We start from the raw sequence: 24,315 nt of genomic DNA on the forward strand, positions 1-24,315 counted from the left end.
TTCATATCAATTACGTTCCTCTTCGTGGATTAAATTGTAACCTTGAAAGAATCAGGGGATATAAAGTTAGGAACTGGAAAAATTAGGTAATTGGAATGAAAGACGATCGAGGAATGTGAAATACTCCTTTAATAATATCTGACGAAGCAAATATATAGAAATCTATGATACATCCGTGGTCTCATTAGGCAAGTCGTTAATTAGAACTCGTCTTTCGTTGCTCGTCCAACGGATCTGTCCACGCGAACCAAAGAAAAGATACAACGAGATCGAACAACTCTCAGTCCCTTAAATTTTCCTATCTTTTTACAAAACGTGTCTCTTAAAACGATACTTCTCACGATCCTCACTCATCATCAGGCACTGATCAACATTCCCATGTCCCATGGAACTTTAATTATTTCTGGTCACTTCCTCATCGTTCCTCGAGGAACAATATAAAAAAGAAAAACATAGAGACAAAGGATCTCTTAATACAGTTTTGTCGTTCACGACAGTTATTTATCACAGACAATCGACGGGGTACGTGGTTATGACCTCGTCAAGTTCACGGAATCTTGGTCAGGTTTGGTGGGCAACGGCCTGTTGGCCATTTTGCCGGCAGGAGTCGATGTTTGGGGTTCAGGTAGTTCCGAGTACAGGTGGGCAGTCGCGTCGGACGGTTCGGCGTATTCGCAGAGCAACGAATTGGGCCTCTTGTTGTTGGTCTTCGAGCTACCTAGGATACTCTCGCCCAGAGCCTTGAGGAAGCTCATGGGACGGCCATGGTTTCTGTTCAACTCGAACTTTGGACTATCCGGAGGCCTGAGCTTTTCAGTCTTCAGGCTACCGAACGCCTGGCTCGAGTGATCGTTGATCAAATGATCGTTCACCACGTCCGGAGGTAACGGTTGAGGCGCTCTTCCGGCCAGGGTAGCCAGAATGGGTTGGGACAGTCGACTGGTGCTGGGGACAGTCTCGTCGCCGGGTAACTCGGCGTAGAGATGGTTCTGTTCGTTGGGCCTCTGGTCGCGAGGCTCGGTGTACTCGGTCAGAGGTGGTCTGGGTTGAATACCGCTAGGTAGTAGCTTCTCTAAGGATGGTGCTTTGGTACCGACGCTAACCGAGGGTTTCGGAGGACCTCTGTGCTTCCTCTGCTTCGGTTGGATCACGTCGTAAGCGTTCTCTTCTCTACCGGTTGGTTGCCTATCGTTATTGTTATTACAACTCTCCTCCACCTTGATCAGATCGTACAGATGCTCGATCATATCTCTGGCTTGATTATAATTGTCAGGATCGTTCAGCCTCTCTCTGAGATCCCTCAGGTACTCCTCCGTCAGCTCCTCGGGCAACGTTTGCGTCGCTTTGTTCTCGGTGTAAGGATACAACCCTTCCGCGTCTTCCTCCTCCTCTTCCGCCACTTCAGGCTGAGTCTCCACCTCTAGGATCCTGGTCTCCGGCTGAAGCCCCGCGTACTCGTGCACGCTTAACCTAGAGATCGACCTGGCGGAAGTGGCAGCCGTCATCCCACTGCTGGGCGACAACCAGCTGGCTAGATTCATCAGATGACCGGACGTCAACTTCGGGCACACGCCGTTCCTTCGCATGTACAAAACTCCCGAACTGAGGATCACCACGAGCACTATCAACACAGCTAGCACACATATCACCACTATGATCCGCTTCTCGCGTTGCAGTTGCTCCGAGTCGCTCATCTCCACGTCGAAGTATCCCTTGTGCCTTGGGTAGACGTGGGGACCGACGCTGGGCGGACTGACGCTCGGCTCCGGCTTTGCGGACGGCTTCTCGCAACTGATATGATCGCCAGGCATGCAGATGATCTTTGTAAAATTCCTCATGGACATATAGCCCTGAGGAAGATTGAAGCACCTGTCCAACAGTTGATCCACCACGCAGTAACTGGAGTCCATCATCCATGAAACGGAACTGTTTTTACCGGTCACCTCGCGTATCCAACTGTCCAGGTTGCAACTGCACTTCTCCTTGAAGTAGTTGTTCCCCACGCGAGCGGTGTTCACCCGCTGAGAGATGGCCGCGAATTTCAGAGAACCCGGTCGAGCTTTCTCTATATGATTTCCCGTGAAGGAAAATTCGAAGTTCGGCGCCGAAGTGGCGTCTACCTCGGCCGTGATCGCGTCTGTTTCTAAATCGACGAAGAGATTGTAATCGATCGCTATGTGATTCCATTGATGCAGCACGATTGCACCTTGATGGAGGCTCTGGAACTCGTTGTTGTTGAAGCTGACCGTGGCTGCGGATATGTCGATAGCTCCTGTATCCACCTCGGACAGCCTGTAAATATAAAATTTCATGTTCAGCTTCGAATGTTACTGGACGTTTGCTTTCGGAAACTGAGTCTGTCTTACTCCACTTCGCGATTCTGTAATTATATTGAGCGACGCGCAGTAATAACTACATTCATTAAAGAAGAACTCTTATGCAAGCGACCCAGTTTACGAAGAAAAACTGGTTATTCAACTTGTGCTATCATTAGCAACGAGTCTTTAATGAATTAGTTCTCTTTGGAAAACAGCGTCTCGTCCACGTACCTTGAATATTGTATCGTCAGATTGTCGTGGCCAGCCCTGAACGCTCCTTTCTCGATACTCTTCAATCTGACATCGACGAACTCGAGGCTTTGGATTAACGCTCTGTCACTAAACGCCCCAGTTTCGATCGCCTGGATGGAAGCGTTGCTGATGGTCACGCTGAAGATCGTCATGGCACAGAAAGCGTTCTTACGGATCACTTTCGTCCAGATATCGTCCATACGGATCTCGGCCACCGCCGATGGAAACACCGCTGTCGGCAACTCCGTGATTCTCACGCTTTGGAACATAATCTGCGCGAGAGAATTAGAAAATCATGATTACCCGAAGGATCTATGGGGCCGATGCTGGAAAATCGCCAATTCGTCTAAACGAATGTGTACTCTTAGTCCCGTTCGATAGACGGTTTAACGATAGACGTGTTGCAATTCGAGCGAGAAAATAAACAGCCAGGACTTTGAGCTTCGCTTTTCCAGCTTGTTGTTTGATCGAAAATTAAATCTATATTAATGGCGAGGAGTCTCGTTAAATTTTCAAACACGCAATTACATATAAAATCGCTTCAAAATTCCGAATAAAATGGAGAAATAATTTGTAGAATAATTAATTTTAAATCGCGTAATGTTAAAGTTAAGATGAAGATTCATCTCCAGTAATTCAACTATTTGAGGTGCTTAACACGTTGAGTGGTATGTGGGCCAAAAAGCAGAGAATTATCTGTTAATTTGAATTGTATTCACCTTGGTCGCTGGTCCATGCCTGCCATGCTGAGAAGCTTCGAGTTTGAACGCGTTGCTGGACAGCTCCAGGGTCGGCACCTCTCTCACCGTGATCCACAGTAATCTGGAGAAGGCGTTTGGTTTGATGCCCACGTGTCTGCACCTGGATATAGAGACGCTGAGCGTCCCTTTGGAATTCCTGAACGCATGACTTTCCAGGATTACGCTGTTGCACTCGGATACCTCGAGATGCGTGTTTGGTGCGCTCAGGTTCAGAAATGCCTGTCTGTTCGCTACCAGACTGTAGATCCCTGACACGTGGACGCGTTTCAACGGTGCACCATCTGCGAATGCACCTGACTGGATCCTCAATTCTCTGCAGTGAGATACTTCCACCTCCATCACGTCCGATGGAATCGTTCCCTCCAGTAATTCCACGTCCTGACGACAGAAATAAGAAAGAACATAGGTTATTGCTGCATTCAGAAATGTATTCTAATCCTCAAAGCTTCTATGAGAATCGTCAAAAATTCTGGGATGATCTATTGTCCAGTCTGGGATAGATAATTCGATTCTTAAATCTTCTGTGGGATATTTCGAAGGATTGTGTTCAAATTCAAAGAATACCTGAGACATAATACCGTAATTTGAAACATTGAATTATAGCTCGAAAAATACCTATGCCTAATTACATTTTCCTAAGAGATTATACCAAGTTACAAGCTTACTTGAAAATTCGAAGAATGCCAGCAATTTCAAGCATTCTGTCGAATTTAGTTCTGGAAATAAATTAGTGAAATAATTTGACACATTGCAAATGATGGGAAACATTCTTCTTCCTTTAATAATGACAAAGATTGATAGCAATAATGTGACAAAAGGATTAGAGAGGTCGGTTTCATTCGCCATGTAATTGCAAATATCATTGTTTCTATAGGATTCCTCTTTCTTTGTCTCCCATCTACGATTCAGTAACGATGAAAAGAGAAACGAGTAGGCGAGGGAATTTTAATAGACCCCGGGGAATAATTTCTCGGAATAATTTGCCTGTTACGACTGAGACGGCGATGAATAATAATTAGATAGTTAAAAATTTCCATAATGAAACGGAAGTCTTTTGCCCCGTCGCGTTTTAAAATCAACAAGTGAATTTCTATTTGTCTACGAGAAAGCAGAAAAAAGGAAAACAGGAAGGTAGCGTGTTATAATTAACATCGTGGTCGTTAATTAATTACCTTTGATCTCGTGTGTTGCAAATTAATATCACGCAAAATTCTATCGTATACACGATTATTAAATTATCATGAACACTTTGAAATTATCACTTATTTTATAATTGATTAAAATTATTTTATTAAAAGTTTTTATCAAATTTTAAAAAAAGGATCAATATTCCATGGTATCTATGCTTGGTATCTATAATTACTTGAATGTATCTTATGTTCCGATATTTTTCCTACGATTTTCTTTCATTCCTGCGTCATGGTACAGAAAAAACAGATCCAGATAACAAGAAACGAGTTCATTAATCACGAACATCAAGTAACTCTGTCGCAAATGAATAACGACTGCCATAAATACGTCTATCATTTTACTGTTATTAAAAGATGAAATATCTGATATTTTTAACTGATCATAATAATTTAATTTGTTCCATCAAGAATTCTATAGAATTCTCGCAATTACTTTGTTCGTACTCACCGGGAAGGGCGAGCATCAATATTAATCACCCCCAAAGTAATTTTTAATTCAACGAACGGAAAGTGCATACACGATGAGATGGGAAACGTTACTCGTGCTACTCCTCGTGAAAAATGAATCATGAAACTGAAACGCACACGATTACCGGGAATATCTGTATCGAGCACGTCCAAGGTTGCATGCCCAGTTGTACGCATCCTTTTTCACATTTACATTTTCATTATATAACGAGACCTATGTCTGTCGATGAGCCATTGCTAACTATACCCCATGCCGCGGATGCTTTCCTCGTTGCCCTTTCATGGAATCGTTAGTCAAATAAGTACCTCAATAAAGTGGAACGAATGGCAATACGAATTGTAATCCTTCCTTTGTCATGAAAATTGCACATAATTATGTCCCACCCGAATTGCCAACGTTAATCCATTTACAAGTAGTCATTAACAAAGTTTCCAGTGCCATATTAATCATGTTTTTTTCGGGGAAAGGAAGATCGAAAGAGGTGGGCAGGGAAAGGGAGGAAAGAGAAATGGTTGGCCCACGACGAGCTACCTTTAAAAGTACTTCCGCTGACGTCGGCTTCCGGCCTGTTCCCTGCTACCTGTACGTTTGTCAATACCCCGATTTAATGAAACGTTCGAACGTCATGGCAAATAATAATTCTATCATTTCTATTTAAAATATGTCACGTCTGATGAGAATTATCCAATTAAAAATTATGTTACATATGGAAAAGTAAAATTGTCAGGGCTTTAAAATACAGAATTAAGAATTACTAATAATTCTTCTGTTTACGTATGGATTTGAAATGACACGAGCTTTTTTCAAAGAATGAAAAAAATTTACAAAAGGACTGGAAGGAAATGGAGTACGACTGTCGCTCGGATTGGTCGCGTCTCATTTTTCCTCGGATTCCCCACGCCACACCGGTGATTTATATTCACGACGCTGCAAAGTTTATCTTTGCAAAAAGAGGAACACCGGCACCCGTGTAACAGTTTGGAAAAGCTTCGAGACCGCTTTTCCAGCGACGCCTCGCTCGCGCAAACACCATCGTCCGGAAAATCCCTGCCGGACCGTCGCGCCGTCTAAACACGGTATACAGGGTGTCCGGTAACAGCTCATGTAAATAACAAAAATTCTGTATTCTGCATTTGTTCATTCTGCACGAAAGAGTAAATGTAGAGCAGCGTATCTTTATACGCGGCTTATTTTCCGAGGAAATTCTTGAAAACTCTTCTACGGTATACGAGGGTGATTCGATAAATAAGGAGATAAACGTACGTAGCATCGAAATAGTTTGTTCGGTATAAGTAAACGTATTAGTTTATATATTTTTCGACTAATATGCTGATTTCACGCATAATTTGTTTATGAAATTTTAACCATCGACCTACGATTGCTATCCCGTAGCAAAATATTCACATTTCTGTTCATATTGTTGGATGTATTGAAAACTGCCTTTAGAATGGAGTTGAAGATTTGAATCTTGATTCAATAGAAGAAAAAGAGAATCTTTTGACAGATGTCAAAGGCAGTCACGTCTGTACCTTTTATGAAATGATGTTAATGGTAGACATTGCAACAAAAAATAACATTCAATTTTGAAAAATTGAAAATTAAGAACACAGTCGTATTTTCGATAATAATGGAAATTTGTTTAATCTTAAAATAAAAACGTATATAGATATTCGATTATGTCTTGAAATTTAAATTATCTCTTCTCTTCTAGATTTTCAAGGAATTTTCTCATGTATTAGAAAATTGCCACTTTTCTGTTTACGTACACCACTAGTTAGCTGACACCCAGTATAAGTTAGGAAGCGAGCTTGAAATTTACATGAGAAAACGTTGCTGCTCGATGAACCGTGTTGCATCGTGGAAACTGCATTCTCTCGAGCATGGAAAGCCAGGGAATCGAAGGGACAGACACCCTAGAATCCTATTTTTCGAGGAATAGGGTGGATACGAAGAATCCTAAAGGGAAAAGGCGGTGCAACCCGTTCTACAAACGACTGGAATCTCCTCCTCCATCGCTTTTAAAGGGCATTGTGTGTACTAAACCTCGAAACTGTTTTGGAGCAGTTTGCTCGTCAGTGTCGCGGTGGTCGAAAGGACAAAAATCGAGACGTCTGGTCTCTTCTTCGGTTAAGTCGAGTGAAGATAGTCTAATCCCTTAATACCCTCGTATATCGAGCCCTTTCTATGCTGTACAACGTGGGGAAAGATTCTCGAGTTCGTTAAGCTGCATTGCTAGGGATGGGAAAAATGGTATATTCTCTCTGTCTCAAATTCCACCACTCGTTTCATAACTAAAAATGTTACAAAATATTTCGCACGAAATACCTGATGGTTAATCACTGACAGAAAGGCATTTAATTCGCTGAGAAAACCGTGAGCGCTGTTATAATATCATAGAGCACGTTGTAATTTCACGTACGAATAAACTACTGCTCCAACCTGTGGTTCACAGGTGTACGTAATTTATTCTCAACCTGGCTCTAGTGCATTATGTTGCATTAGTGATAGTGTAGCAGTGCAGCCTGCTCGTATGCTATACGAGTGTTGAGAAAAAGATCGTTTTATCCTGGAAGCGATACTCAAAGGTAGTTCAGTTCTTTTTAAATACCCTATTTTTCAATGATTCCAAACTTTTACCCAGCAAAGTATGTATTCGTTGATTCTTAATCGACATCTTTCCGCCACTTTGAACGACGAGACTTCCTCTTTTCCGGGGATGGAATTTTCGACAATTTGTTTATCTTTCTCGTCGCGCTATTCTCGGTGAACGTTCCGTTTCCCTTTCGTCGCGTTTCGCTGGAAGGTCTGCCCCTTTACCTACGCTTCTTTCCCTCTTTTCGACGCGGCTAAATTCGTTTATCCGCGGGTATTTCGGCTCTCGCGAGATATCACAACATCCATTTGGGACTCGAGGGCTAAAGCGATTCAAACCAACTACCACTTGATTCATTGTAATGCGCTGGCTACGGGATCCTGTCGTCAAGAAACACGAGCTTCTTCCACGGAAAGAGTGCGCGAGGAATAATTAAATAATTGTTATTCCAACGTCGCCTTTCTGAATTACCGTTCCATCTACTTGCATTTACGCTCTCGTCGTACTATCGCGTCGCCTCCCTTAATGGGAAAAGTGTACGTGCTCTGTCACCTGAAGCAACGAAGCTAATCGTCTACAGATTTGTTCGAGATAAAAATAATTCCTTTTCTAAGCAGAACTATTCGAAAGTATCTCGAGCGACAATGCTGCGAGTAGCCCTTGGCTAATGTTTCAAACGTTCATTAGCGAGCAGATGACTCACGTAAGTATGCAGTCGAGTCTTTAGCACGATTCTAAGCTCACGAGGGTCTCCGAAGTAACTCGAAGCCGCTTTGGTTCGTTCGTTTTTCCTGGTCGACGTCAGTTTCCAGCGGCGCAATTCTCCGGCTTGATTTCAATCCAGCGACAGGCTCGCCTTGAACTCAGCGAGCCGAGCTCTCAGGTGGAAAAGCGTCGTTCGGATCGTGTGTTTTCCATCGCATGGGCAAGCAGGTCGCGTGGATTAACACCCACGTTAATTGGGCCGGACGAAACGGGACGGTTGGCGCGAAGCAATGGAAATGATGTCAGGGAATTCATCGGGAGGGAACAATGAGGCCAGTGTGCCCTGGCTGGATGGTTCTCGTGAAATTACGAGAACGTCGAACGTTTCTCGATCGCGAGACTCGATTACGACGATATTCCTCCCAGTCGGCTGCGTTTTATCCTACATTTTCGTCGAAACTCGTGGCGAAGCTTTTTAGATGACCGGAGTTTTATTTTTTTCCAGAACATTTGACGAGGAGCTTTATGAAACGAGCTTCTTGTTCGTGGTTACAGTTTATCCATTGAGACGGACAGATTTCTAATGGAGGGATGAAACTATGTTTTCTGGGAAGATTAGGTTCTTTTGGAAGACACCAAAAACGTGAGGGAAATTTAATTTCAGGATTAATCTTGCGGATAGTGCACTTCTACTCGACGTTGTGTGTGTTAGCGACAATGTATGAAAAGCGGGAATTGCATAGTATGTCTAGGGAATATATAGAATTCATGGCGTTTTGGGGCAAAGCGTGGGATATTCGAATTATTTTAATATTATATAAACTTTTCCTAGGCATTCTGTAGAATGACAAATGTTATTTAGGCAAAGTATTAAAAGAGAGTCTTGAAAATGATTTTATTAAAAAGACGTACATGAAAAAGAAAGAAATATAAAATAAAAAATAGGATTGTTTTTAATGAGGAAAATAAAATAAAATAAAATATGAACCTACTTGTTGCAGCAAGGAAGGAAAGAATTTAATTTAGAATTACACTTAATCATCTTTCTCACAAAAAAAGTAAAACTTGAAAAGAGAGTTATGAAAAGGTGTTCATTAAAAATACATAAATGAAAAACGAAAATACCACGTGACATTAGAAACGTCATTAGCGAGAGTATTTTATACTTTGCCGGTTTGTCTTTCGGCATTGCATATAATGTCTAGAAAATGTGTGAAATATTAATCGTTTTATTCTTTACCAAATAGATTCCTGATAACATACGCATAAAATATTCTTCGTTTAAGATGAAATTAGTACTAATATTAAAGAATGAAATGCTGTATCTGTGACGAAGTTGTTAGCAGAAAAAATGCAAAACAGGTAAACGAACGTGGGGCATGAAACCGTGCTTGAAATCGTGTTTTACACGAAAGATGAAGCCGATCGCGTGACGAAGAACGATCGAGGACAGGGTGCGGCGATGGGACTGCAATTACTTCCTGCTGACCACTCCTGACCCGTCACTCCATTAAGAAATGAACTCGAAACGGAACCGTCAAATTACCTTCTGTTTCGCCTATTACTGCAATCTTGGCGTCATAACAGCGGTCACTGGTCGTGTAAACCGTTTTATCATGGCTGGTCCATTGATTCCCCTCTTGGACGTTCTAGTATCCCCAATACTGACGCATCGCGATCATTTCACCCTTCGAGTGTAATAAATCATTGCATTTCGCTCGAAATATTTACAATCTTTAATCGATCGCAAAGAATACATTTGAGGAAAAAATAAAAAAACGTAGTACTTAAAAAATCTAATTTGATGAAAGAAAAGAAGTGCTATAAGAGCACGAAAATCGTCCCCTGTTTTCGTCGAGGGAACAAAGTGGCGAGCCGAAAGATTTATAAACACGATTCCCCGTAACGCATAACGCTAGACTACGGAGATTTTCTCGAGTGCATCAGTGACGTCAGGCTCGGTGCATCGCTCCGGAACAGCTGGGACAGTTTCTTCGAAATAAAGAGGAACGGGGCCAGCGTTAGGGAACGGACGCTTCCTACCAGTTTCCTGCGTAGGTCGTCACAAACACCGGCTTCTCCCTGTTTTCACGCTCGATGAATGACTAAGACCGCTCTTAAAATTCGTGCCATTTCGTACGCTGACTCAAAGGATGGGAACAGGGATAACGCCGGCTATTTCTGCATCTAGTTGCCAGCACAAAGGGGCGGGAGAATTATGAACGGCGCTTGAACTCCGGGGCTCTGACGATTGTCGTTAAATTAATTACGGATATGAATAATCATCGATCGTGGCTCGGAATAAGCATTTCGAGATTCAACGTCAATTTATCGTGCGACCTTTGAAAGATACTTTGGAAAATTTCCGTTCAAATTTTCCCAAAACAAAGTGGTTTTATAATAATAATTTCACTCTACAATTTCAATTCACTTCCTAAATATGAGACGCCCTTTGTATAAATTTTAGTGATAGAGAGTGAAACACAGGAAGGCCATTGAAAACAATTAAGAATTCATTTGATGGCATACAGGATGCCACTTGAAGCTGTGAAGCTATTATAGAAAAAAAAAGATCAAAGGAACCGCTGGAAAGCATGCCATACACCCATACACTAATAACAATCTTCTATGAACACTTCCTCCATAATAACTTATCCTGTAATGTTTTCAACTTAATTTACACCGAACTCTAAAAAGATTCGGTCGTTTGTTAAAAGTTTATTTTCTTTGGAAGAAACACCTGCTGTAGCCACTAAATCACGCAACCTGCCAACCCTTAAAAAAACCTCAGAACTGGTTACAAACGACCCACATAACCGTGGTCGGTGCGATGCCTTTGAAAAAAAAAAAAAAGAAATACATCCTTAAAAGGGAGACCAGTGTACGGTGTACAGTTTCACAAGGGGGATGGAGAGTTTCAACGACGAGGAAATCTTAACGGAATAATCGAGTTTAGTATCCGCCGGGTCATAAGCGACAAAAGGGATAACGTTACCCTTAACGCGTAGGGATTTCGCTTTTCGAAGGTTTCCTCCGTGAAACTTTGCCATGAAGAACAACGAGGTCGTTCAAGGGGTTGCATGTGAGTATAGCCGCGTCTCGAAACAGATAGCTTGGCTAAGCGAAGAAAAAACGTACTAAAGAAAGAGGAAGATTCCTCCTCTGCACGGTTTCAACCTCGAAGAAAGTAGAAAAGAAATTATACAAGAATTGATTTGACCCTCTCGAAGTTAAATCCATGGAATTTAAATTCATCAAATTCACAAATAAATAAATAGAAAATAGGCCATGGCGTTGAATAGTCGTTTGCAACGAAGGTGAATTAAATCAGAAACGAAATCAACCTCGCTTCGTCGAAAGACACAGCCGGTGTTTCCTCGAGACTCGTCCGAGCGTTCTTATTTTCGAGGCTCTCTGAAAAGCGCAAGGTAAGCTGCAATTCTTTACAGCGTGTGTCAAAAAACAGGGGTGGCAGAAATTTACGGCTCTTGGAGAAATTTGCAGACACGGAGCATAGAACGCGACGATATAAATTGCCGAGGAAAAATTGTTCCGTGAAAGTGTGCAAAGCACTCGGCAAAGAGGATCGCTCCGAATCTCGCATTTCGAAACGCCCCGTCGACCCCCAAATTATACCGCTCGAAGAAATACTCGATCGAGAAGATAAATAATTAAGCAGTTTCCAGGCACGTGTCGCGAATGCCGAACAATCGAGCCCGTCCAGTTTAAGGCATCGAGTCACGATCTATCGGCTAGTCGCTGGCTGAATCGAAATTGACGAACGACCGACAATGGCGAGGCCGTGGATTAAAACGTGGCCTCTTCAGGGCGAGAGGAAACCCGGTTCGATTTTATGTACGAGCCATGAACAGCGACGATGAAGGGAATCAATTTTTTTTTTATCTCGTTCGCAGAAACACAGAACACCCTGGTTCGGCTTGAATATTAAATCTGGCTGCGTTACGCGAGAAATCCTTTCTTTTTCTTCCTGTTCGCGCGAAGTACGGTGCATTCCTTTCGTTCTTTCCGAAGGAACGAGTGTTAGGCGGTTGATGAATTATTTATCGAAACGAATAGGATTATATCTTAATGACTATGAAAAGATTGCGAAGTTCGAGGATATTTTAAGACTTTCTCACTGATTCACGGTGAAGGTAGATCAAGGGGTAACAAAGTTGAGGCGACTGGGAAACAATGAAACTTTTCGAAAGTTTGCATCGATGTCGAACTTGGCCGCGAGTAGAGAGGCTAATTGAAGAAGCCTAGAAACAGAGCTGGAAACAGATACCACTCTGTAAGATAGGATAGTCGGTGTTTACAATTGTAATTCTGGCTGAGTCGACGGTAATCGAGTTATTCGAGATTCGATTAACCCCGCTCGACGCGTCAGAAGCGTTGCCTTCTTCGTGGATAAAGTTGAAACCATCGATCGATAAGCGTATTCGTTTAGAAGCAACAATCATTTTCTCGTGAATATTTTTAGAAAATGAATAATTGATGCGATGATTAAGGAAATAAATCGTTTGCAATTTTAACGATCGCAGCATGAAATCTTCAAACAGTTACATGCTTCGTGAACCTACTCCACTTCCGGTGGAACGTAATTCTTCTCCGATTATCGCTGTTCACAAAAGCGATGAGTTTCACAAAAACCTCGACACGCATACCGATGTATACGCAGCTCTTAATGACGGTAGATAACGATGTTATCTGACTGTGTGATTCAGAGCCGAAGAAACGAAGAAGCAACCGGTGGAACGTGGCGTTTCAGGGACAATCTTGACGATCCCACGCGTACAATGAAAATTCAATATCCTAAAAGTGATAAGTAAAGGAACGATAAAAGATTTTCTAGAATTTTAGCGTAGAATTCAATGCGTTTCAATTCCAAAGTAAATAATTCAATCATTTAAATGAACCTGCTTTGAAACTGGGGCATAAGTGTTTGCGAGAAACGAGATAAAAGGAAATTAGGTTTATTGACTTAAAAGGAAGAGCAAAGGGTATAAAAGTGGAAGCTCGTGAAAGTCGGGGAACGGGACAAAGAAAAATTGTGAAGAAAAAAGGAAAGGAAAGAGGAAAAGGCAAGTAGTGGAAGGAGAAAATGAAATACAAAGAGGCGGTCTCTAGTGGTAATTCAATGGTTTGAAATGGCGTAGCGAAGAAGCGACGGTTCGAGAGCTGAACTTTCTGGTAAATCCTTGGTCCAAATACGAAAACTTCCTAAATGTCGAAAACCACTGTGGGGAATCGTTATTTGACACAGTTGGCTGTCGGAAGAAACGTCGGACGAGACCGCAACAGGGGTCTGCTTCACTGTTCCCGGAAGCTAAATCGAATTTAAAATTCCAGCTGACGCAGAAGGGGGACCCTCGTGATCAATCGAGCATATTTAAAACGAAACAAGCCATCGCACGACCACGATCATTTCTACGATTCGAAATGTTCACTGTCGAAGCTTATCCTTTTTCCTGAGACCAGTTTTTTTAGACCTTTTGAATATTCATTCGTTGTTTGTTCCAAAGAAAGACCAGCTTTATTTTATATTGAAAATACATACTTCAAAATCAGAATTAATGCAAACATCGGGTATTCTCTGTTTCAACCTGACACGTCCACCCGAGTAGGATCAACGAAACCGAGATAACGTTTCGTGAGCTTGACGTTTCACGGAATACGAGATACCTTCAGGAAGATGGTCCCGAGGTGATAATCGATAACGGGAATCGGATTAATTCGCGGTGCTGACCACCGTTTACTTCGAATCGTGTTGCGAGTGGATACTCGGTCGAAACCGGAGACTCATGAACGCCAGGTAGTAGAATCGGAGTTCAATGTCCGATCGATGGATCGCTTTGCGAGCAAGTAGCCAGTATGCACTCGATATTGCATCGGCGGTGCAGTTTAATTAAATCAACTTTTCGATTCTTTACTTCGAATTCATTAATTTTCCCAAGCTCCATTTCCATTCAATTATTATCCAAGAGAAAATAAATAAAGCCCGGCAGGAGCTAGATCAGAGAATATTTGAAAGATCCAACAGCGGGACATTATTTGGCAACATCGTCGGTGGACGAACCGCAACATTCAGGATTGCATAAGCGCGCGGTAGCCGCGTATACGTACAGGCAGGCGGGCGCAAAGCTCCAAAATTTCGCGTGCGATGGTTGTCACCGGAATGCCGGAAGTTAATTCGTGGAACGACGGTGCACGCGTTAACGCTCCTTCTCCCGTCACCGCGAAATTACTTTCGCCGGGCCGTGTGCGAACACACGAGACCGACGGACACGCCGCCATTATACGTGGACTGCCATCCGCGTGGACGGATAATTCGGTTAATCGTCGGGGCACCGAGACCGGACGGACCTCTAAGTGCTGCTCTTTGCTGGAAAGGTCGAGCCAACAGCTTTTCCCGCTGATTTTATTCCCGCGACGAGCTCTGATTTGCCGAGCGCAACTCGTTTCGGTAACGAGACACGGACGCCCGACTGTGTTTCCGCGAGAGATGTTTATCACTGTCCAGGTGAATTTTTGCTTATGTTAATTTCTTGATATTTAGACTTTTGTTACGGACTGGTTTCATCTTTTCATTTTGGAGCAGATTTTAATAATCTAGGAAATTTTCATCTCGTATTACGATTGTTCTGTAAACGTGAAAATTCTATTGTCCTATACAATAATTGGCTGAATTTTGTTTTAAAGGATACGAAATTATTCACCTCTTCAGTTACCATTTAATAGTTTTTGATGCGTAGAATTTAAAAATGTAATTTTTAACTTCAGGAACTCGGCGGTTTAAAAGTTATAATTATTTGAAATCGAACGTTTTTAGCGTATTTTAGAGGTTTCCTAAAAAACTAACCTAAGGTAAGCTAGCAATATTCATTAAAAAATGGCGTCAAAGTAACCTCGAAAGTACGTTAAAAATGGTAAAAATGCATAAGCATAACTTTTAAACCAGTGCATTTCTAAAGTTAGAAATGACAAACAAAAGGGTTAATAAAGTTCAGCCCAATAAGCAGCTTTCTGAATCGTATAATAAGACTGGAGGCAGTGTTAAAGCTGACATACGAGCGATTTTCGAAACGAAAAGGCCAACTCAGCCCTTTAGAGCGCATTCGGCGAGGCTATTCATCTCGCGTTGTAAACGCACGTAGACGTTCAGCGATTGCGACAAGTGCATCAAGCTGTTTCGTACACGACGAACAGCTCGACGTCTGAAACCTTAAACAACACTGGAGATTCTGGGACACTCGAGGCACTCGAACGCGTCGAGTACCGCTCACAAGTTAAAGCTACTTGGCTAATACATCTGTCATCGAGTTTACATTCAAACAAAGAAGATCTCAGTTAGACGTAATCGTTTCAGTTTCGATCATTTAAACTTAAATCCTCTTCCGAAATCCTAAGATGAATTCGTAGTGCAATTATCATAATTATTCGCTACAAGGAGTTGGAAATCTAAAATCTCATTGTGTAGAATCTAAACAGATTTTCTATAACAATAAAATAATTAATTTTAACCTTCAAGGCATTGAAATTAAAATCCAATTACTCTATTGATCTGTACACGTGACAAGATTGATACGAACGTCCTGAGATAAGGATCGTGGGGATGCAAGAAAATGCACCATCAATGCCAAGATTCTGGCTCGATAAAATCACGCTTGACAATGACATATGCAGCTGCAATTCCCACACGTGTTTCTCTGTAAAACGAACCGAGACGAATTTCGATTTCCGTGGAAAATTTGGAAACCTTGGGTCTTAACAGGAAGGTATCCCGAAGGAACTCCGGATAAGACACGGTTGACCTCTTTTACCCAAAGATCGATAAGACCATCTTGATCGAAAAATAGAAATTTGTTATTTGTCTACTTTCCAAAATAATATGGATTATATAGTTTATATATATACAAAATTTATTTAACATTTCCTGGACACGTTTCTTCCGTCTCGAAGTTAACCAGGCGCCGTCTTTAGCACCTGAAAACGTGCCAACATCTCGTATTTAAGACGAGAAATATGTTGAAAATATTCTCATATACACGGAATACGTGACGCGAGATCGGGCACTCATCACGAAACGAAATAATGTAAAAGTTCTGGGTTATGCGTTACAGTTACCGCGACAATATTTTACCTGACACCTGGCACGTTTTCGACGCTAGGTATTGTTTAAAAACGTGAGAAATATTCGAAATGCAAATCGGATATGCATGCTGCAGCGAACTAACGTCGCGGCGTAAATAGTAATGATATTACAGGAATAAAAGTGATATAGTGTATTATCAGTTTCGCGATGCCCCGTATTTCGAACATAAATATTGGGTTTAAAATGCAAAACCGGATAAAGATATATCCGAACAGAAGCTCTTGAGAAATGGCTGCTTTATCCGTTATTATACATCGAGCCAATTCGATTAAACTTCGTATAAAATGAAAGGGATTATAACGATTTCTATTTAAAAAATTAAGCAATTTTTCTATTGTTAAATATCAATTTTCTTCGAAGCTGAAGTATTCAATTTCAGTGAGAGTTTTCAATGATACTTGTTCATGTATATACAGTTTTCTATTGCGACATTTCCTTTCACGACGTTCAGAATCTCGACGCGTGTTACTTCCACCGATCCATAAATAAATCCTATGCTTATTAGATCTTTCCAGAGCGTTCGATCTCGAAATCCAAACTAAAGTCGATCTAATGTCGAAACGGACGAAGACAACGATTGATTCATGGCCGATAACGAGGAAAGACGAGAGGATAACAAACCTACCTCCTACGTTTCAAATGGAGAGCAATAAAATGTCTTGCTACTAAACCGGTAGAAAGGGAAACAAAAGAAGAGAAATACAACAGCGTTGTCTAAATAATCGTTGAATTAAAAACATACGATTCCATCGATCGTTTATTTCACGAGCAGGCTGACTTCGAATACAGAGAATTAAACCTCCCGAATTTAACCCTTTGCCTGCTGAGTACTCCAGGCTTAAACGTTTTATGTGTATGAAATAAGAATTAAGTTTTTATTTTTTTTCATTTCATTTCTCAATTTGTTTTATCACATCATATTATTCTGATAACATATGGTGTGTAAATAGTAATATGTATTGATTATGATTAAGATACACAAGAAATAAATTGTGGACGCATATGTGCATCCACAGCAATCAAAGGGTTAAAATGATTAATTTACGTAATAATAAAAAATTTGAATACATTTGTTTGAAAATTGGCAACGTAGGGTGGTCGGATACCCACCTCTACCGACAAGAACTGTGTTCCCTTGAATCTCGCGTTAAGCAACGCGTGAATTTGCAAGTGAATTACACACGCTTAGAGTGGAAACGAGGAGTAACACAGAGAGAGAAACAGAGCGAACAAGCGGGCCACTTCGCACGTGTGGCCAATCGCGATAACTCGAGTGTGCTCGCGGGGTGTTACAGAGAATTATCGTCGGGAATGAACGAAGCAGGATGTCGGCTATATCTACGCCCCCGAGCGAATTCTCAGACAAAGCCGGCGAACCGCAATCGGGCCAGATGCGCGTGCACGTATTGTGCACCAAGAGGCCCGTCCTAAAATAATTTATCTGCCCGCCGGGGATACGCGCAACGACTGATAATGCACCTTGCGCCGCGATTTTCATTCGCGCCATTTATCCGGTTATCGAAATTATTCCTCTACCAAAGTACAATCTAAACACGCACGCACTGCGAACAATTTCTAACGATCAATCACCACCACCCCAATTTTAAACGTCTGCTTTCCGAATAAAGTGTTGAAATCGCGTCAATTTCAGTGGGAAAGTTTTGCACCCTTGCTGCAAATGAAATGAGATTTCTATACCGAAAGCGACTGAATTATCCGATTGAAAAGGTTTAATATACCCGAAATTTATCAAAACGTCTGGCTTATCAAAGATTCAATTGCAGAAAGTGTATCACGGCGAATTGGAAATAATAGTGTTAGATGTTGTAATCGAAATATCAGTGTTTACATACAGGAATTATAATTTTAACCGTGTCTATTATTAAACCGCTGGTACAATGAGTTCTTTACACTCAATAGCAAGTGTTATATCCAACAGAAAGTTAGATATTCCCTATCGTTTTATGGAAAGCCGAATGCATCGACGCACAGATTATCAGGAGCGTACAAGATAACAGGATCCAAAGTTTCAATTCGATGCCGTTTGTCCATCGACGAAAGACGCGGAAAAGAGAAGCCTTAATCGTGAAAATATTAACCGGCGAGGGATGAAACGGTCGACGATAAATGGCATCCATAACTTTCGATTCCCCTCGCGTCTCGTCTCGCGCGACACGCTGCCCGCATGATTACGGCTCGGTGACACCCAGAGATTCGTCGTGGACCAAAGTGTAATTCGTTGAAAGAGCCTATTGTGAATAAATTGAGCCAGAGCAAGGATTGGGCCGGCGCGGCGGTCGAGGAGTATTCGACACGGTGTTTCTCTCGGGCATCGCGTGGTTCGTTTTGTCCGCATGAAATTCCCACCGCGGTCTCCCCCTGCTCGCCTCTCCGACACCCCATAGTGGACCGTCAATTTATTAATCCAACGATCGTGTTGGACGAGCAATCGCACGAATAAAAGACCCGCAGAGGTGTGATCGGTTCCCGAGAATCCAACGGGCATTGTCCTCGGGTCGAAGCCTGGAATCACGAGAACGAAATGGATATCCTGCGTATGCGACTGTGGGTCACGATCGTGCCATTTTCACGGCTACATTTGCGCGATAATTGGGTCAGATAATTAGAAGGGCCAGCTTGTTGTCCGGGCGTGCCGTTGTCGTACACGCGGGTATTGTAGCGTTTATAACCGTGGAACGTTGTTGGCTTCCGCTGTAACTGCTTTTATCGTTCGCACACGCTCGCTGTTTCCGATCGTACGCAAGTTATTCGCTCTCAGCGCACGATCGTGATACAAGGGAATCGTTGTAGTATCGTATTAGACGTACAAATGAATAGTAATAAATTTGCGCTTGTATAGTGTCAACACGGAGCCATTAACCCTTCCGAGTCTACCTCGCTGTACACCGTGCTGCATCGAAGTACAAATTTTCCTACGCCATTTATAAAATCCAGGATCCAATATCGTAATTATCTTGGAATTCATATGTAACGAAATTTTGCTTGACTAAGCGAAGCCTAGGAATGACGTCCTAAAATTGCAATCGTTTCATTTTTCAATCGAAACATTTCATTTGAATTATTATCAGGATGCAATGAAATTATCGACACGACGCGGTTCATTCGAAGCTGCGGTACACGGCCGATACGTTGGAATCATTGCTCCACCGCTAATTTGCGGTCAATGGCCGCGAGATAAGGTTAATCAGCGATTTTTTTTTTTTTTTTTTTTTCGAACACCGCAACGGGGAGAGGAAGATGAAACCGTTTTACGAGGCTGATGAGAGAACAATGCCTTAGACGCGGAGAAATATCGTGCGAGCAGTCGCGATGCGTTGCTCTCTCCTCTTGGCCGTTTGGTCAACCCTTCGACCGGAAGTTGCCGCACGCCGGAAGCCGACTAGGTTTAGGCGAATGCGCCAGCTACGATTCCGTGGGACCTATCGCAACGATCTATACGGCTTTCGGACTCCGTTCGGCGCCTCTCTGAATGCATAAACACGAGTTCGTGTCTGGAGACCATACAAACCTTTCTACAGGAATCGTGAACGCGTTTGACCACGCGTACGCTTGCCGAGAAAGTAAAATCAGCTCGTTCTACAAATAATATCTATGCATAAAATAATCATTTTTTAATATTTTCTATCCGATGAGTTCGACCTAATGCGTTCGTAATGACCTAATATTTTAACTTGTTGTAGCTGATGATTCATGCATTTCGATGGGTCGATAATGAATGGGTATATTTATCGATTATGTCGGCGTAAAAGATTGGAGCTCAGAATAACTCTTATCTAAATGTAAATCCATGTTATCGCCTGTTAGGTTTCTCGATTCTATCATTTTACAAAACCGATATCGTTCGTCTTTTTAGATTTGCGTTACAATTGACCAACTTCCATTGTTCTAGGATTTAAATTACCATAACCGGAAGCTATTTAGCGCCATGGTGATGTAACTGTTACTCGTAATCGAATCGGTATCTCATTCGTCCGACGATCAGCATCGAATTGATCGAAAGCCCACGTTTTGAAGAAAGCCTGGCGGGCATTTAACGCGCGCGACTGTTGCCAACTCGGCCTGTAAATAGAATTAACAACGCTGGAATGATAAGTGACGTCGTGGCTGGATCTGATTCGATTAGGAAGTGTATCACACCGGGAGAACGCTCGTGGTGTCAATGAACCGGGATAATAGACGTATCTCCGCGTGGAACGGAAAAAAGGAAGAAGAGATTAGTTTACCTATTCATCGGTGATTAGAGACACCCGGTATACGCAGCAATGCGTGTCACGCCTACGACTGTCGCGTCAGGCGTTTGTCGGATCGACAGAAATTACTTTCAATGATACGAAACGTGGTCGGCATAGAGGCCAGTTTCGCACAGCAACTATTCTTGGCGAAATTCTTCGACGATAACGAAGGGAAAATGCAACAAACCAGACAATTCAATCAGATTTATCACAATTTTAGAAATAATTATCCTCGATGAAAGGGAGGATTAATTATAACGTTTCTATATTTACTTCAAAATGTATTGCTTCAACCGAGGTTCCAAATGTTTAAATAAAAAATTTTGATTCCACGCAGAGAAATTCCCGTGCGAATTTCCAACGAGGAAGTTTCGCTGATTTTTCGACGAAAATTTGGAAGCTTGAAATTGTTTCGCTTACCGCGATAGCCGCAAGAGAGCCGCGAATGGAATTTTGAAACGCGATTGCCACGTAGAACTTGTTATCCTTGCGTATCCACGCGGCTCGCAGATTGGAATAACGATGGCGAATAAAGAGCAGTACAGTTCGTAGTCGCGGAGCGTAGCATCGATACTTAACCCGGCCTATCAACCTCGGAAATCAGAGACGAACCTCGATTTCGCGACGGGTTATTACCATTGTCTTATCTATTTCTTACGAAGTTATTGATACCAAAGTACCTTTCGATCGAGTTCAATGATGTTCTATTATTTTTCTGAATTCAGCTCCGTCTTTAGCCATTTCTCAGGATGTAATTCGATTTTCTCTGATCAACCGTAGAAAATATCGCGAAAACAACAACGTCAATTTATTATACCGTTAGCACGTTTGATCTAACTCGATTTCGTTCGGGTTTCTCGGGGATGTTTCGTTGTTGGTTGGACTGTATCCAGCCGAGCTTGGCTGATAACAGGAACGACAAGTAGAACTCTGGGATACGTATAATGCGGCGAAACGTGCTCATGGAAGACGTATGTACCATGGTGCAGACCGCGTCTACCGTGTGCACGATGCTGTGTGATTCCCGCCATATTCACGGACCAATGATTTATATGCTAATTCAAAATGCAACAAGATCCCTTGTTCCGGAAACTTTCACCAATGGGACCAATAAGCCCGTGTACAGTTATCTCGAATGCTGACCAATAAACAATTTACTGCAATTCCAAGATGCGATAGGATTTATCTATCAGATCGTAAAGGAAGGAGGAAATTCCATTTCCATTAACGAGAATGACTATAAATTCGCTTAGGAATACGTTTTAAAAATCAAGAAGGAATTTCAGGATTTCGCGTTATCTCGCGATTGAAACGTTCCTTTCGAAACGTATACTTTCGATAATGAAACGCGAAGAGACGAGAGGATGTGTTAGTTTACAAAGCGTTCGTGTTCCAGGAAGATTCTTTGTTCTCGAATCTGCGGAATCCTTCGTTTCTCGTTTTAAAGACGAGTAAACGTACTAGCCGTTCGTTCCGCGGCCAAAAGGACTCCATTTTTAGACCATGCGGTCGATCCTACTCGGTTGTGTATCATCTCGGGAGTTAGTCATCGGTAGCACATTTGCGTCGCACGTTTCGTCACTGTCATTATCATCGTTGCGACGTTTCAACGAGCAAAATCCTCTCGGTAAAACGAAGATTTTTATGTTGGAAATCGGTCAGACGGATATCGTCGGGTTAGTCGCGAATGGTACTTTCTGTTTCATTCACCTGATCGTTGCCGAAGACACACTTGACGTTAATCCAACGGTGCGCCTTGACGGTGCAGTTGCAACCGTCCATCGCGCATATCCCGGGCGGTGCACTCTCGACCCCACCGGACAGAAATACTAGACACCACAGAAACACCGAGAATACGATCGCACGATCACACTTTAGCCCGTCCAGGCCACTGAACACTCTTCTTCTCGCGTTCATCTCGGATGGTTATCCTCAGTGGGACAAAGGGTCGGGCTAACGATCGATCGATCGCCTTCGATTTTCTTCCCTCGCCGATCTTTCCTCACATCGTTCACCGCACACCGTTACCCGTCGCGGACACTTTCATCGATCCTCCTCGCCGAATCCGGTTACATCTGTATCGATCGATCGATCGATCGATAAGGTACTGGATCTATATTTTTTTCCTTGGATAACCCTGGGAATCGTTTTTCGGGATCGGTGATATGTCTCTTCGATGGTCGAGATAAGCTGGGAATCAGCGAAGTGGACAAGGGAATCGGTGGATCGGAGTAGTCGGCCACGAAGAAGTGGAAACACGCGCGCGGACCGCTTGTTCCCGAAGAGGTGGGGCAGCTAGAAGCCAGCTGACGCGATCATGACGGAGGTTGCTTTGAAACTGTGGTCGGTGGCATGCACGATCGGTGTCTGCTCCCCACCAAGAACCATGTTCCTTGCCGAGCCTTGCCTTTGCCACGGCTCTCGCCTACTCTCCCTCTTCTTCAACCTTTTAAAAAGATAAAAGCCAGCCACGCTGCAGGTCGGAGGGGCGAACCCTTGTTCACCGTTGCTTTCCACCGGGTTCGCTCCGTTTAGATCGCGAGGCTTCTTCGTCGTCGGAGCCCGAGACACCGGTTCTTCCAGCAGCTCAGGCTCGTCGCACTTTGCGCCTTTCAAAGGGCTCTGACCTTGACCAAGTTAGTCAACCAAAGAAATTCTGTCCATCCCGGATCACGGATGTCCTCCTCGTGGTCGAGGCTTTACGTAACACTTGTTTCTACCGTGCGGTTTCGTCGAAACGGAGTACACTCTTCGTGGAACGCACCTGTTGGAGCGGAATCATGGTCGCTTCGTATCCTTTGTCGATTCTGCGGTGTTCTTTCGCGTTCGAAGATGTATTACCGTCTGCGGTTTCGTTTCTGTTATTCTGATCGGGATTCGAGTAATCTTGTTTTGTAGTTTCGTAATTATAATTTCCAATTTTAACCCTTTGCCATATGAAACTTACACTTCAAATGTGTGAAATTTGGCTGGTACTTTTAGTATGATTGAATTTTCAATTTAATTATAATTATAATTTGCTCAGTCAAGCATATTTCAATTTTCTTTATTTATTTTAAAATTCAACTGACGTAATTATAAAAAATATCATAGGGGAAGGGGTTAATAAAACAGCTCTGAAAATTATTGGTATAATTTCTCCATTATACACAACAGACCCATGTGGTAAAACAAATGCCGAAAATATCATGACCATTCAGAAGGCACTAAAAGCCAGCGAAATGCATTGCTTTACGGCCCGTTCGCAGAAAACTTGAAAGCCAACGTGTAACGAGCATAGCATAAAAACGGGACACGGCTGTTGGTTGGCTCGTCGCATTTCACGGTGCACGATGGGTTTCCCTAAAACGTTGTACGTACACCATCGTAGGCCGTTCGCTTTACGAGCGGATGCCTGACCATTTAATTTCCCATGAGAAATTGCGCGTGTTCATGGAAGTTGGTAGCCAGCGGCGTCGCGTCTGCGACACACATGCGGAACGTCCGTTCATTCATAACGCTTTTCCCGAACCAGGAAGCACCTGACGCCAGCCAGGGAGTGGCCATTTCCGAAATGACCACGTGCTGACCATACGTCACATCGAGGCCACGAACCTTAAAGCCAGCCGACCAATTTACA

At 42.7% G+C, this 24,315-nt stretch overlaps 2 protein-coding genes across 3 annotated transcripts in view; one reads left to right on the forward strand and one right to left on the reverse strand.

Annotated features, from left to right (window-relative positions):
* The window catches only part of hiw (MYC binding protein highwire), a 177,549-nt gene that overhangs the window by 140,720 nt on the left and 12,514 nt on the right, over positions 1 to 24,315 (forward strand). The gene's annotated exons all lie outside the window — the stretch shown is intronic.
* LOC117608673 (uncharacterized) lies at positions 113 to 23,070 on the reverse strand. 2 transcript variants are annotated; one of them, XM_034334137.2, is made up of 4 exons: positions 22,407 to 23,070; positions 3,290 to 3,709; positions 2,550 to 2,842; positions 113 to 2,292 (listed from the first exon to the last, which is right to left on the reverse strand). In XM_034334137.2, exons 1-4 carry the CDS (start codon positions 22,611 to 22,613, stop codon positions 531 to 533), a joined length of 2,682 nt encoding a protein of 893 aa, XP_034190028.2. In that variant the 5' UTR covers positions 22,614 to 23,070; the 3' UTR covers positions 113 to 530. The 2 variants fall into 2 exon arrangements, with proteins under 2 accessions (XP_034190028.2, XP_076546480.1); XM_076690365.1 differs by lacking the exon at positions 22,407 to 23,070 and adding an exon at positions 22,158 to 22,380.

This window comes from Osmia lignaria, chromosome 9, assembly GCF_051020975.1.
Source record: "Osmia lignaria lignaria isolate PbOS001 chromosome 9, iyOsmLign1, whole genome shotgun sequence".
NCBI classification, from domain to species: domain Eukaryota; kingdom Metazoa; phylum Arthropoda; class Insecta; order Hymenoptera; family Megachilidae; genus Osmia; species Osmia lignaria.

What these genes read in the sequence shown, in the direction of transcription:
- LOC117608673 (XM_034334137.2), bottom strand. Translation starts at nt 22,613, where the DNA reads ATGAACGCGAGAAGAAGAGTGTTCAGTGGCCTGGACGGGCTAAAGTGT. An exon ending in GGCATGGACCAGCGACCAAG is followed by an intron (nt 2,843 to 3,289) that starts GTGAATACAATT and finishes TCTCTCGCGCAG; the next exon opens with ATTATGTTCCAAAGCGTGAG. An exon ending in CTGACGATACAATATTCAAG is followed by an intron (nt 2,293 to 2,549) that starts GTACGTGGACGA and finishes TTATATTTACAG; the next exon opens with GCTGTCCGAGGTGGATACAG.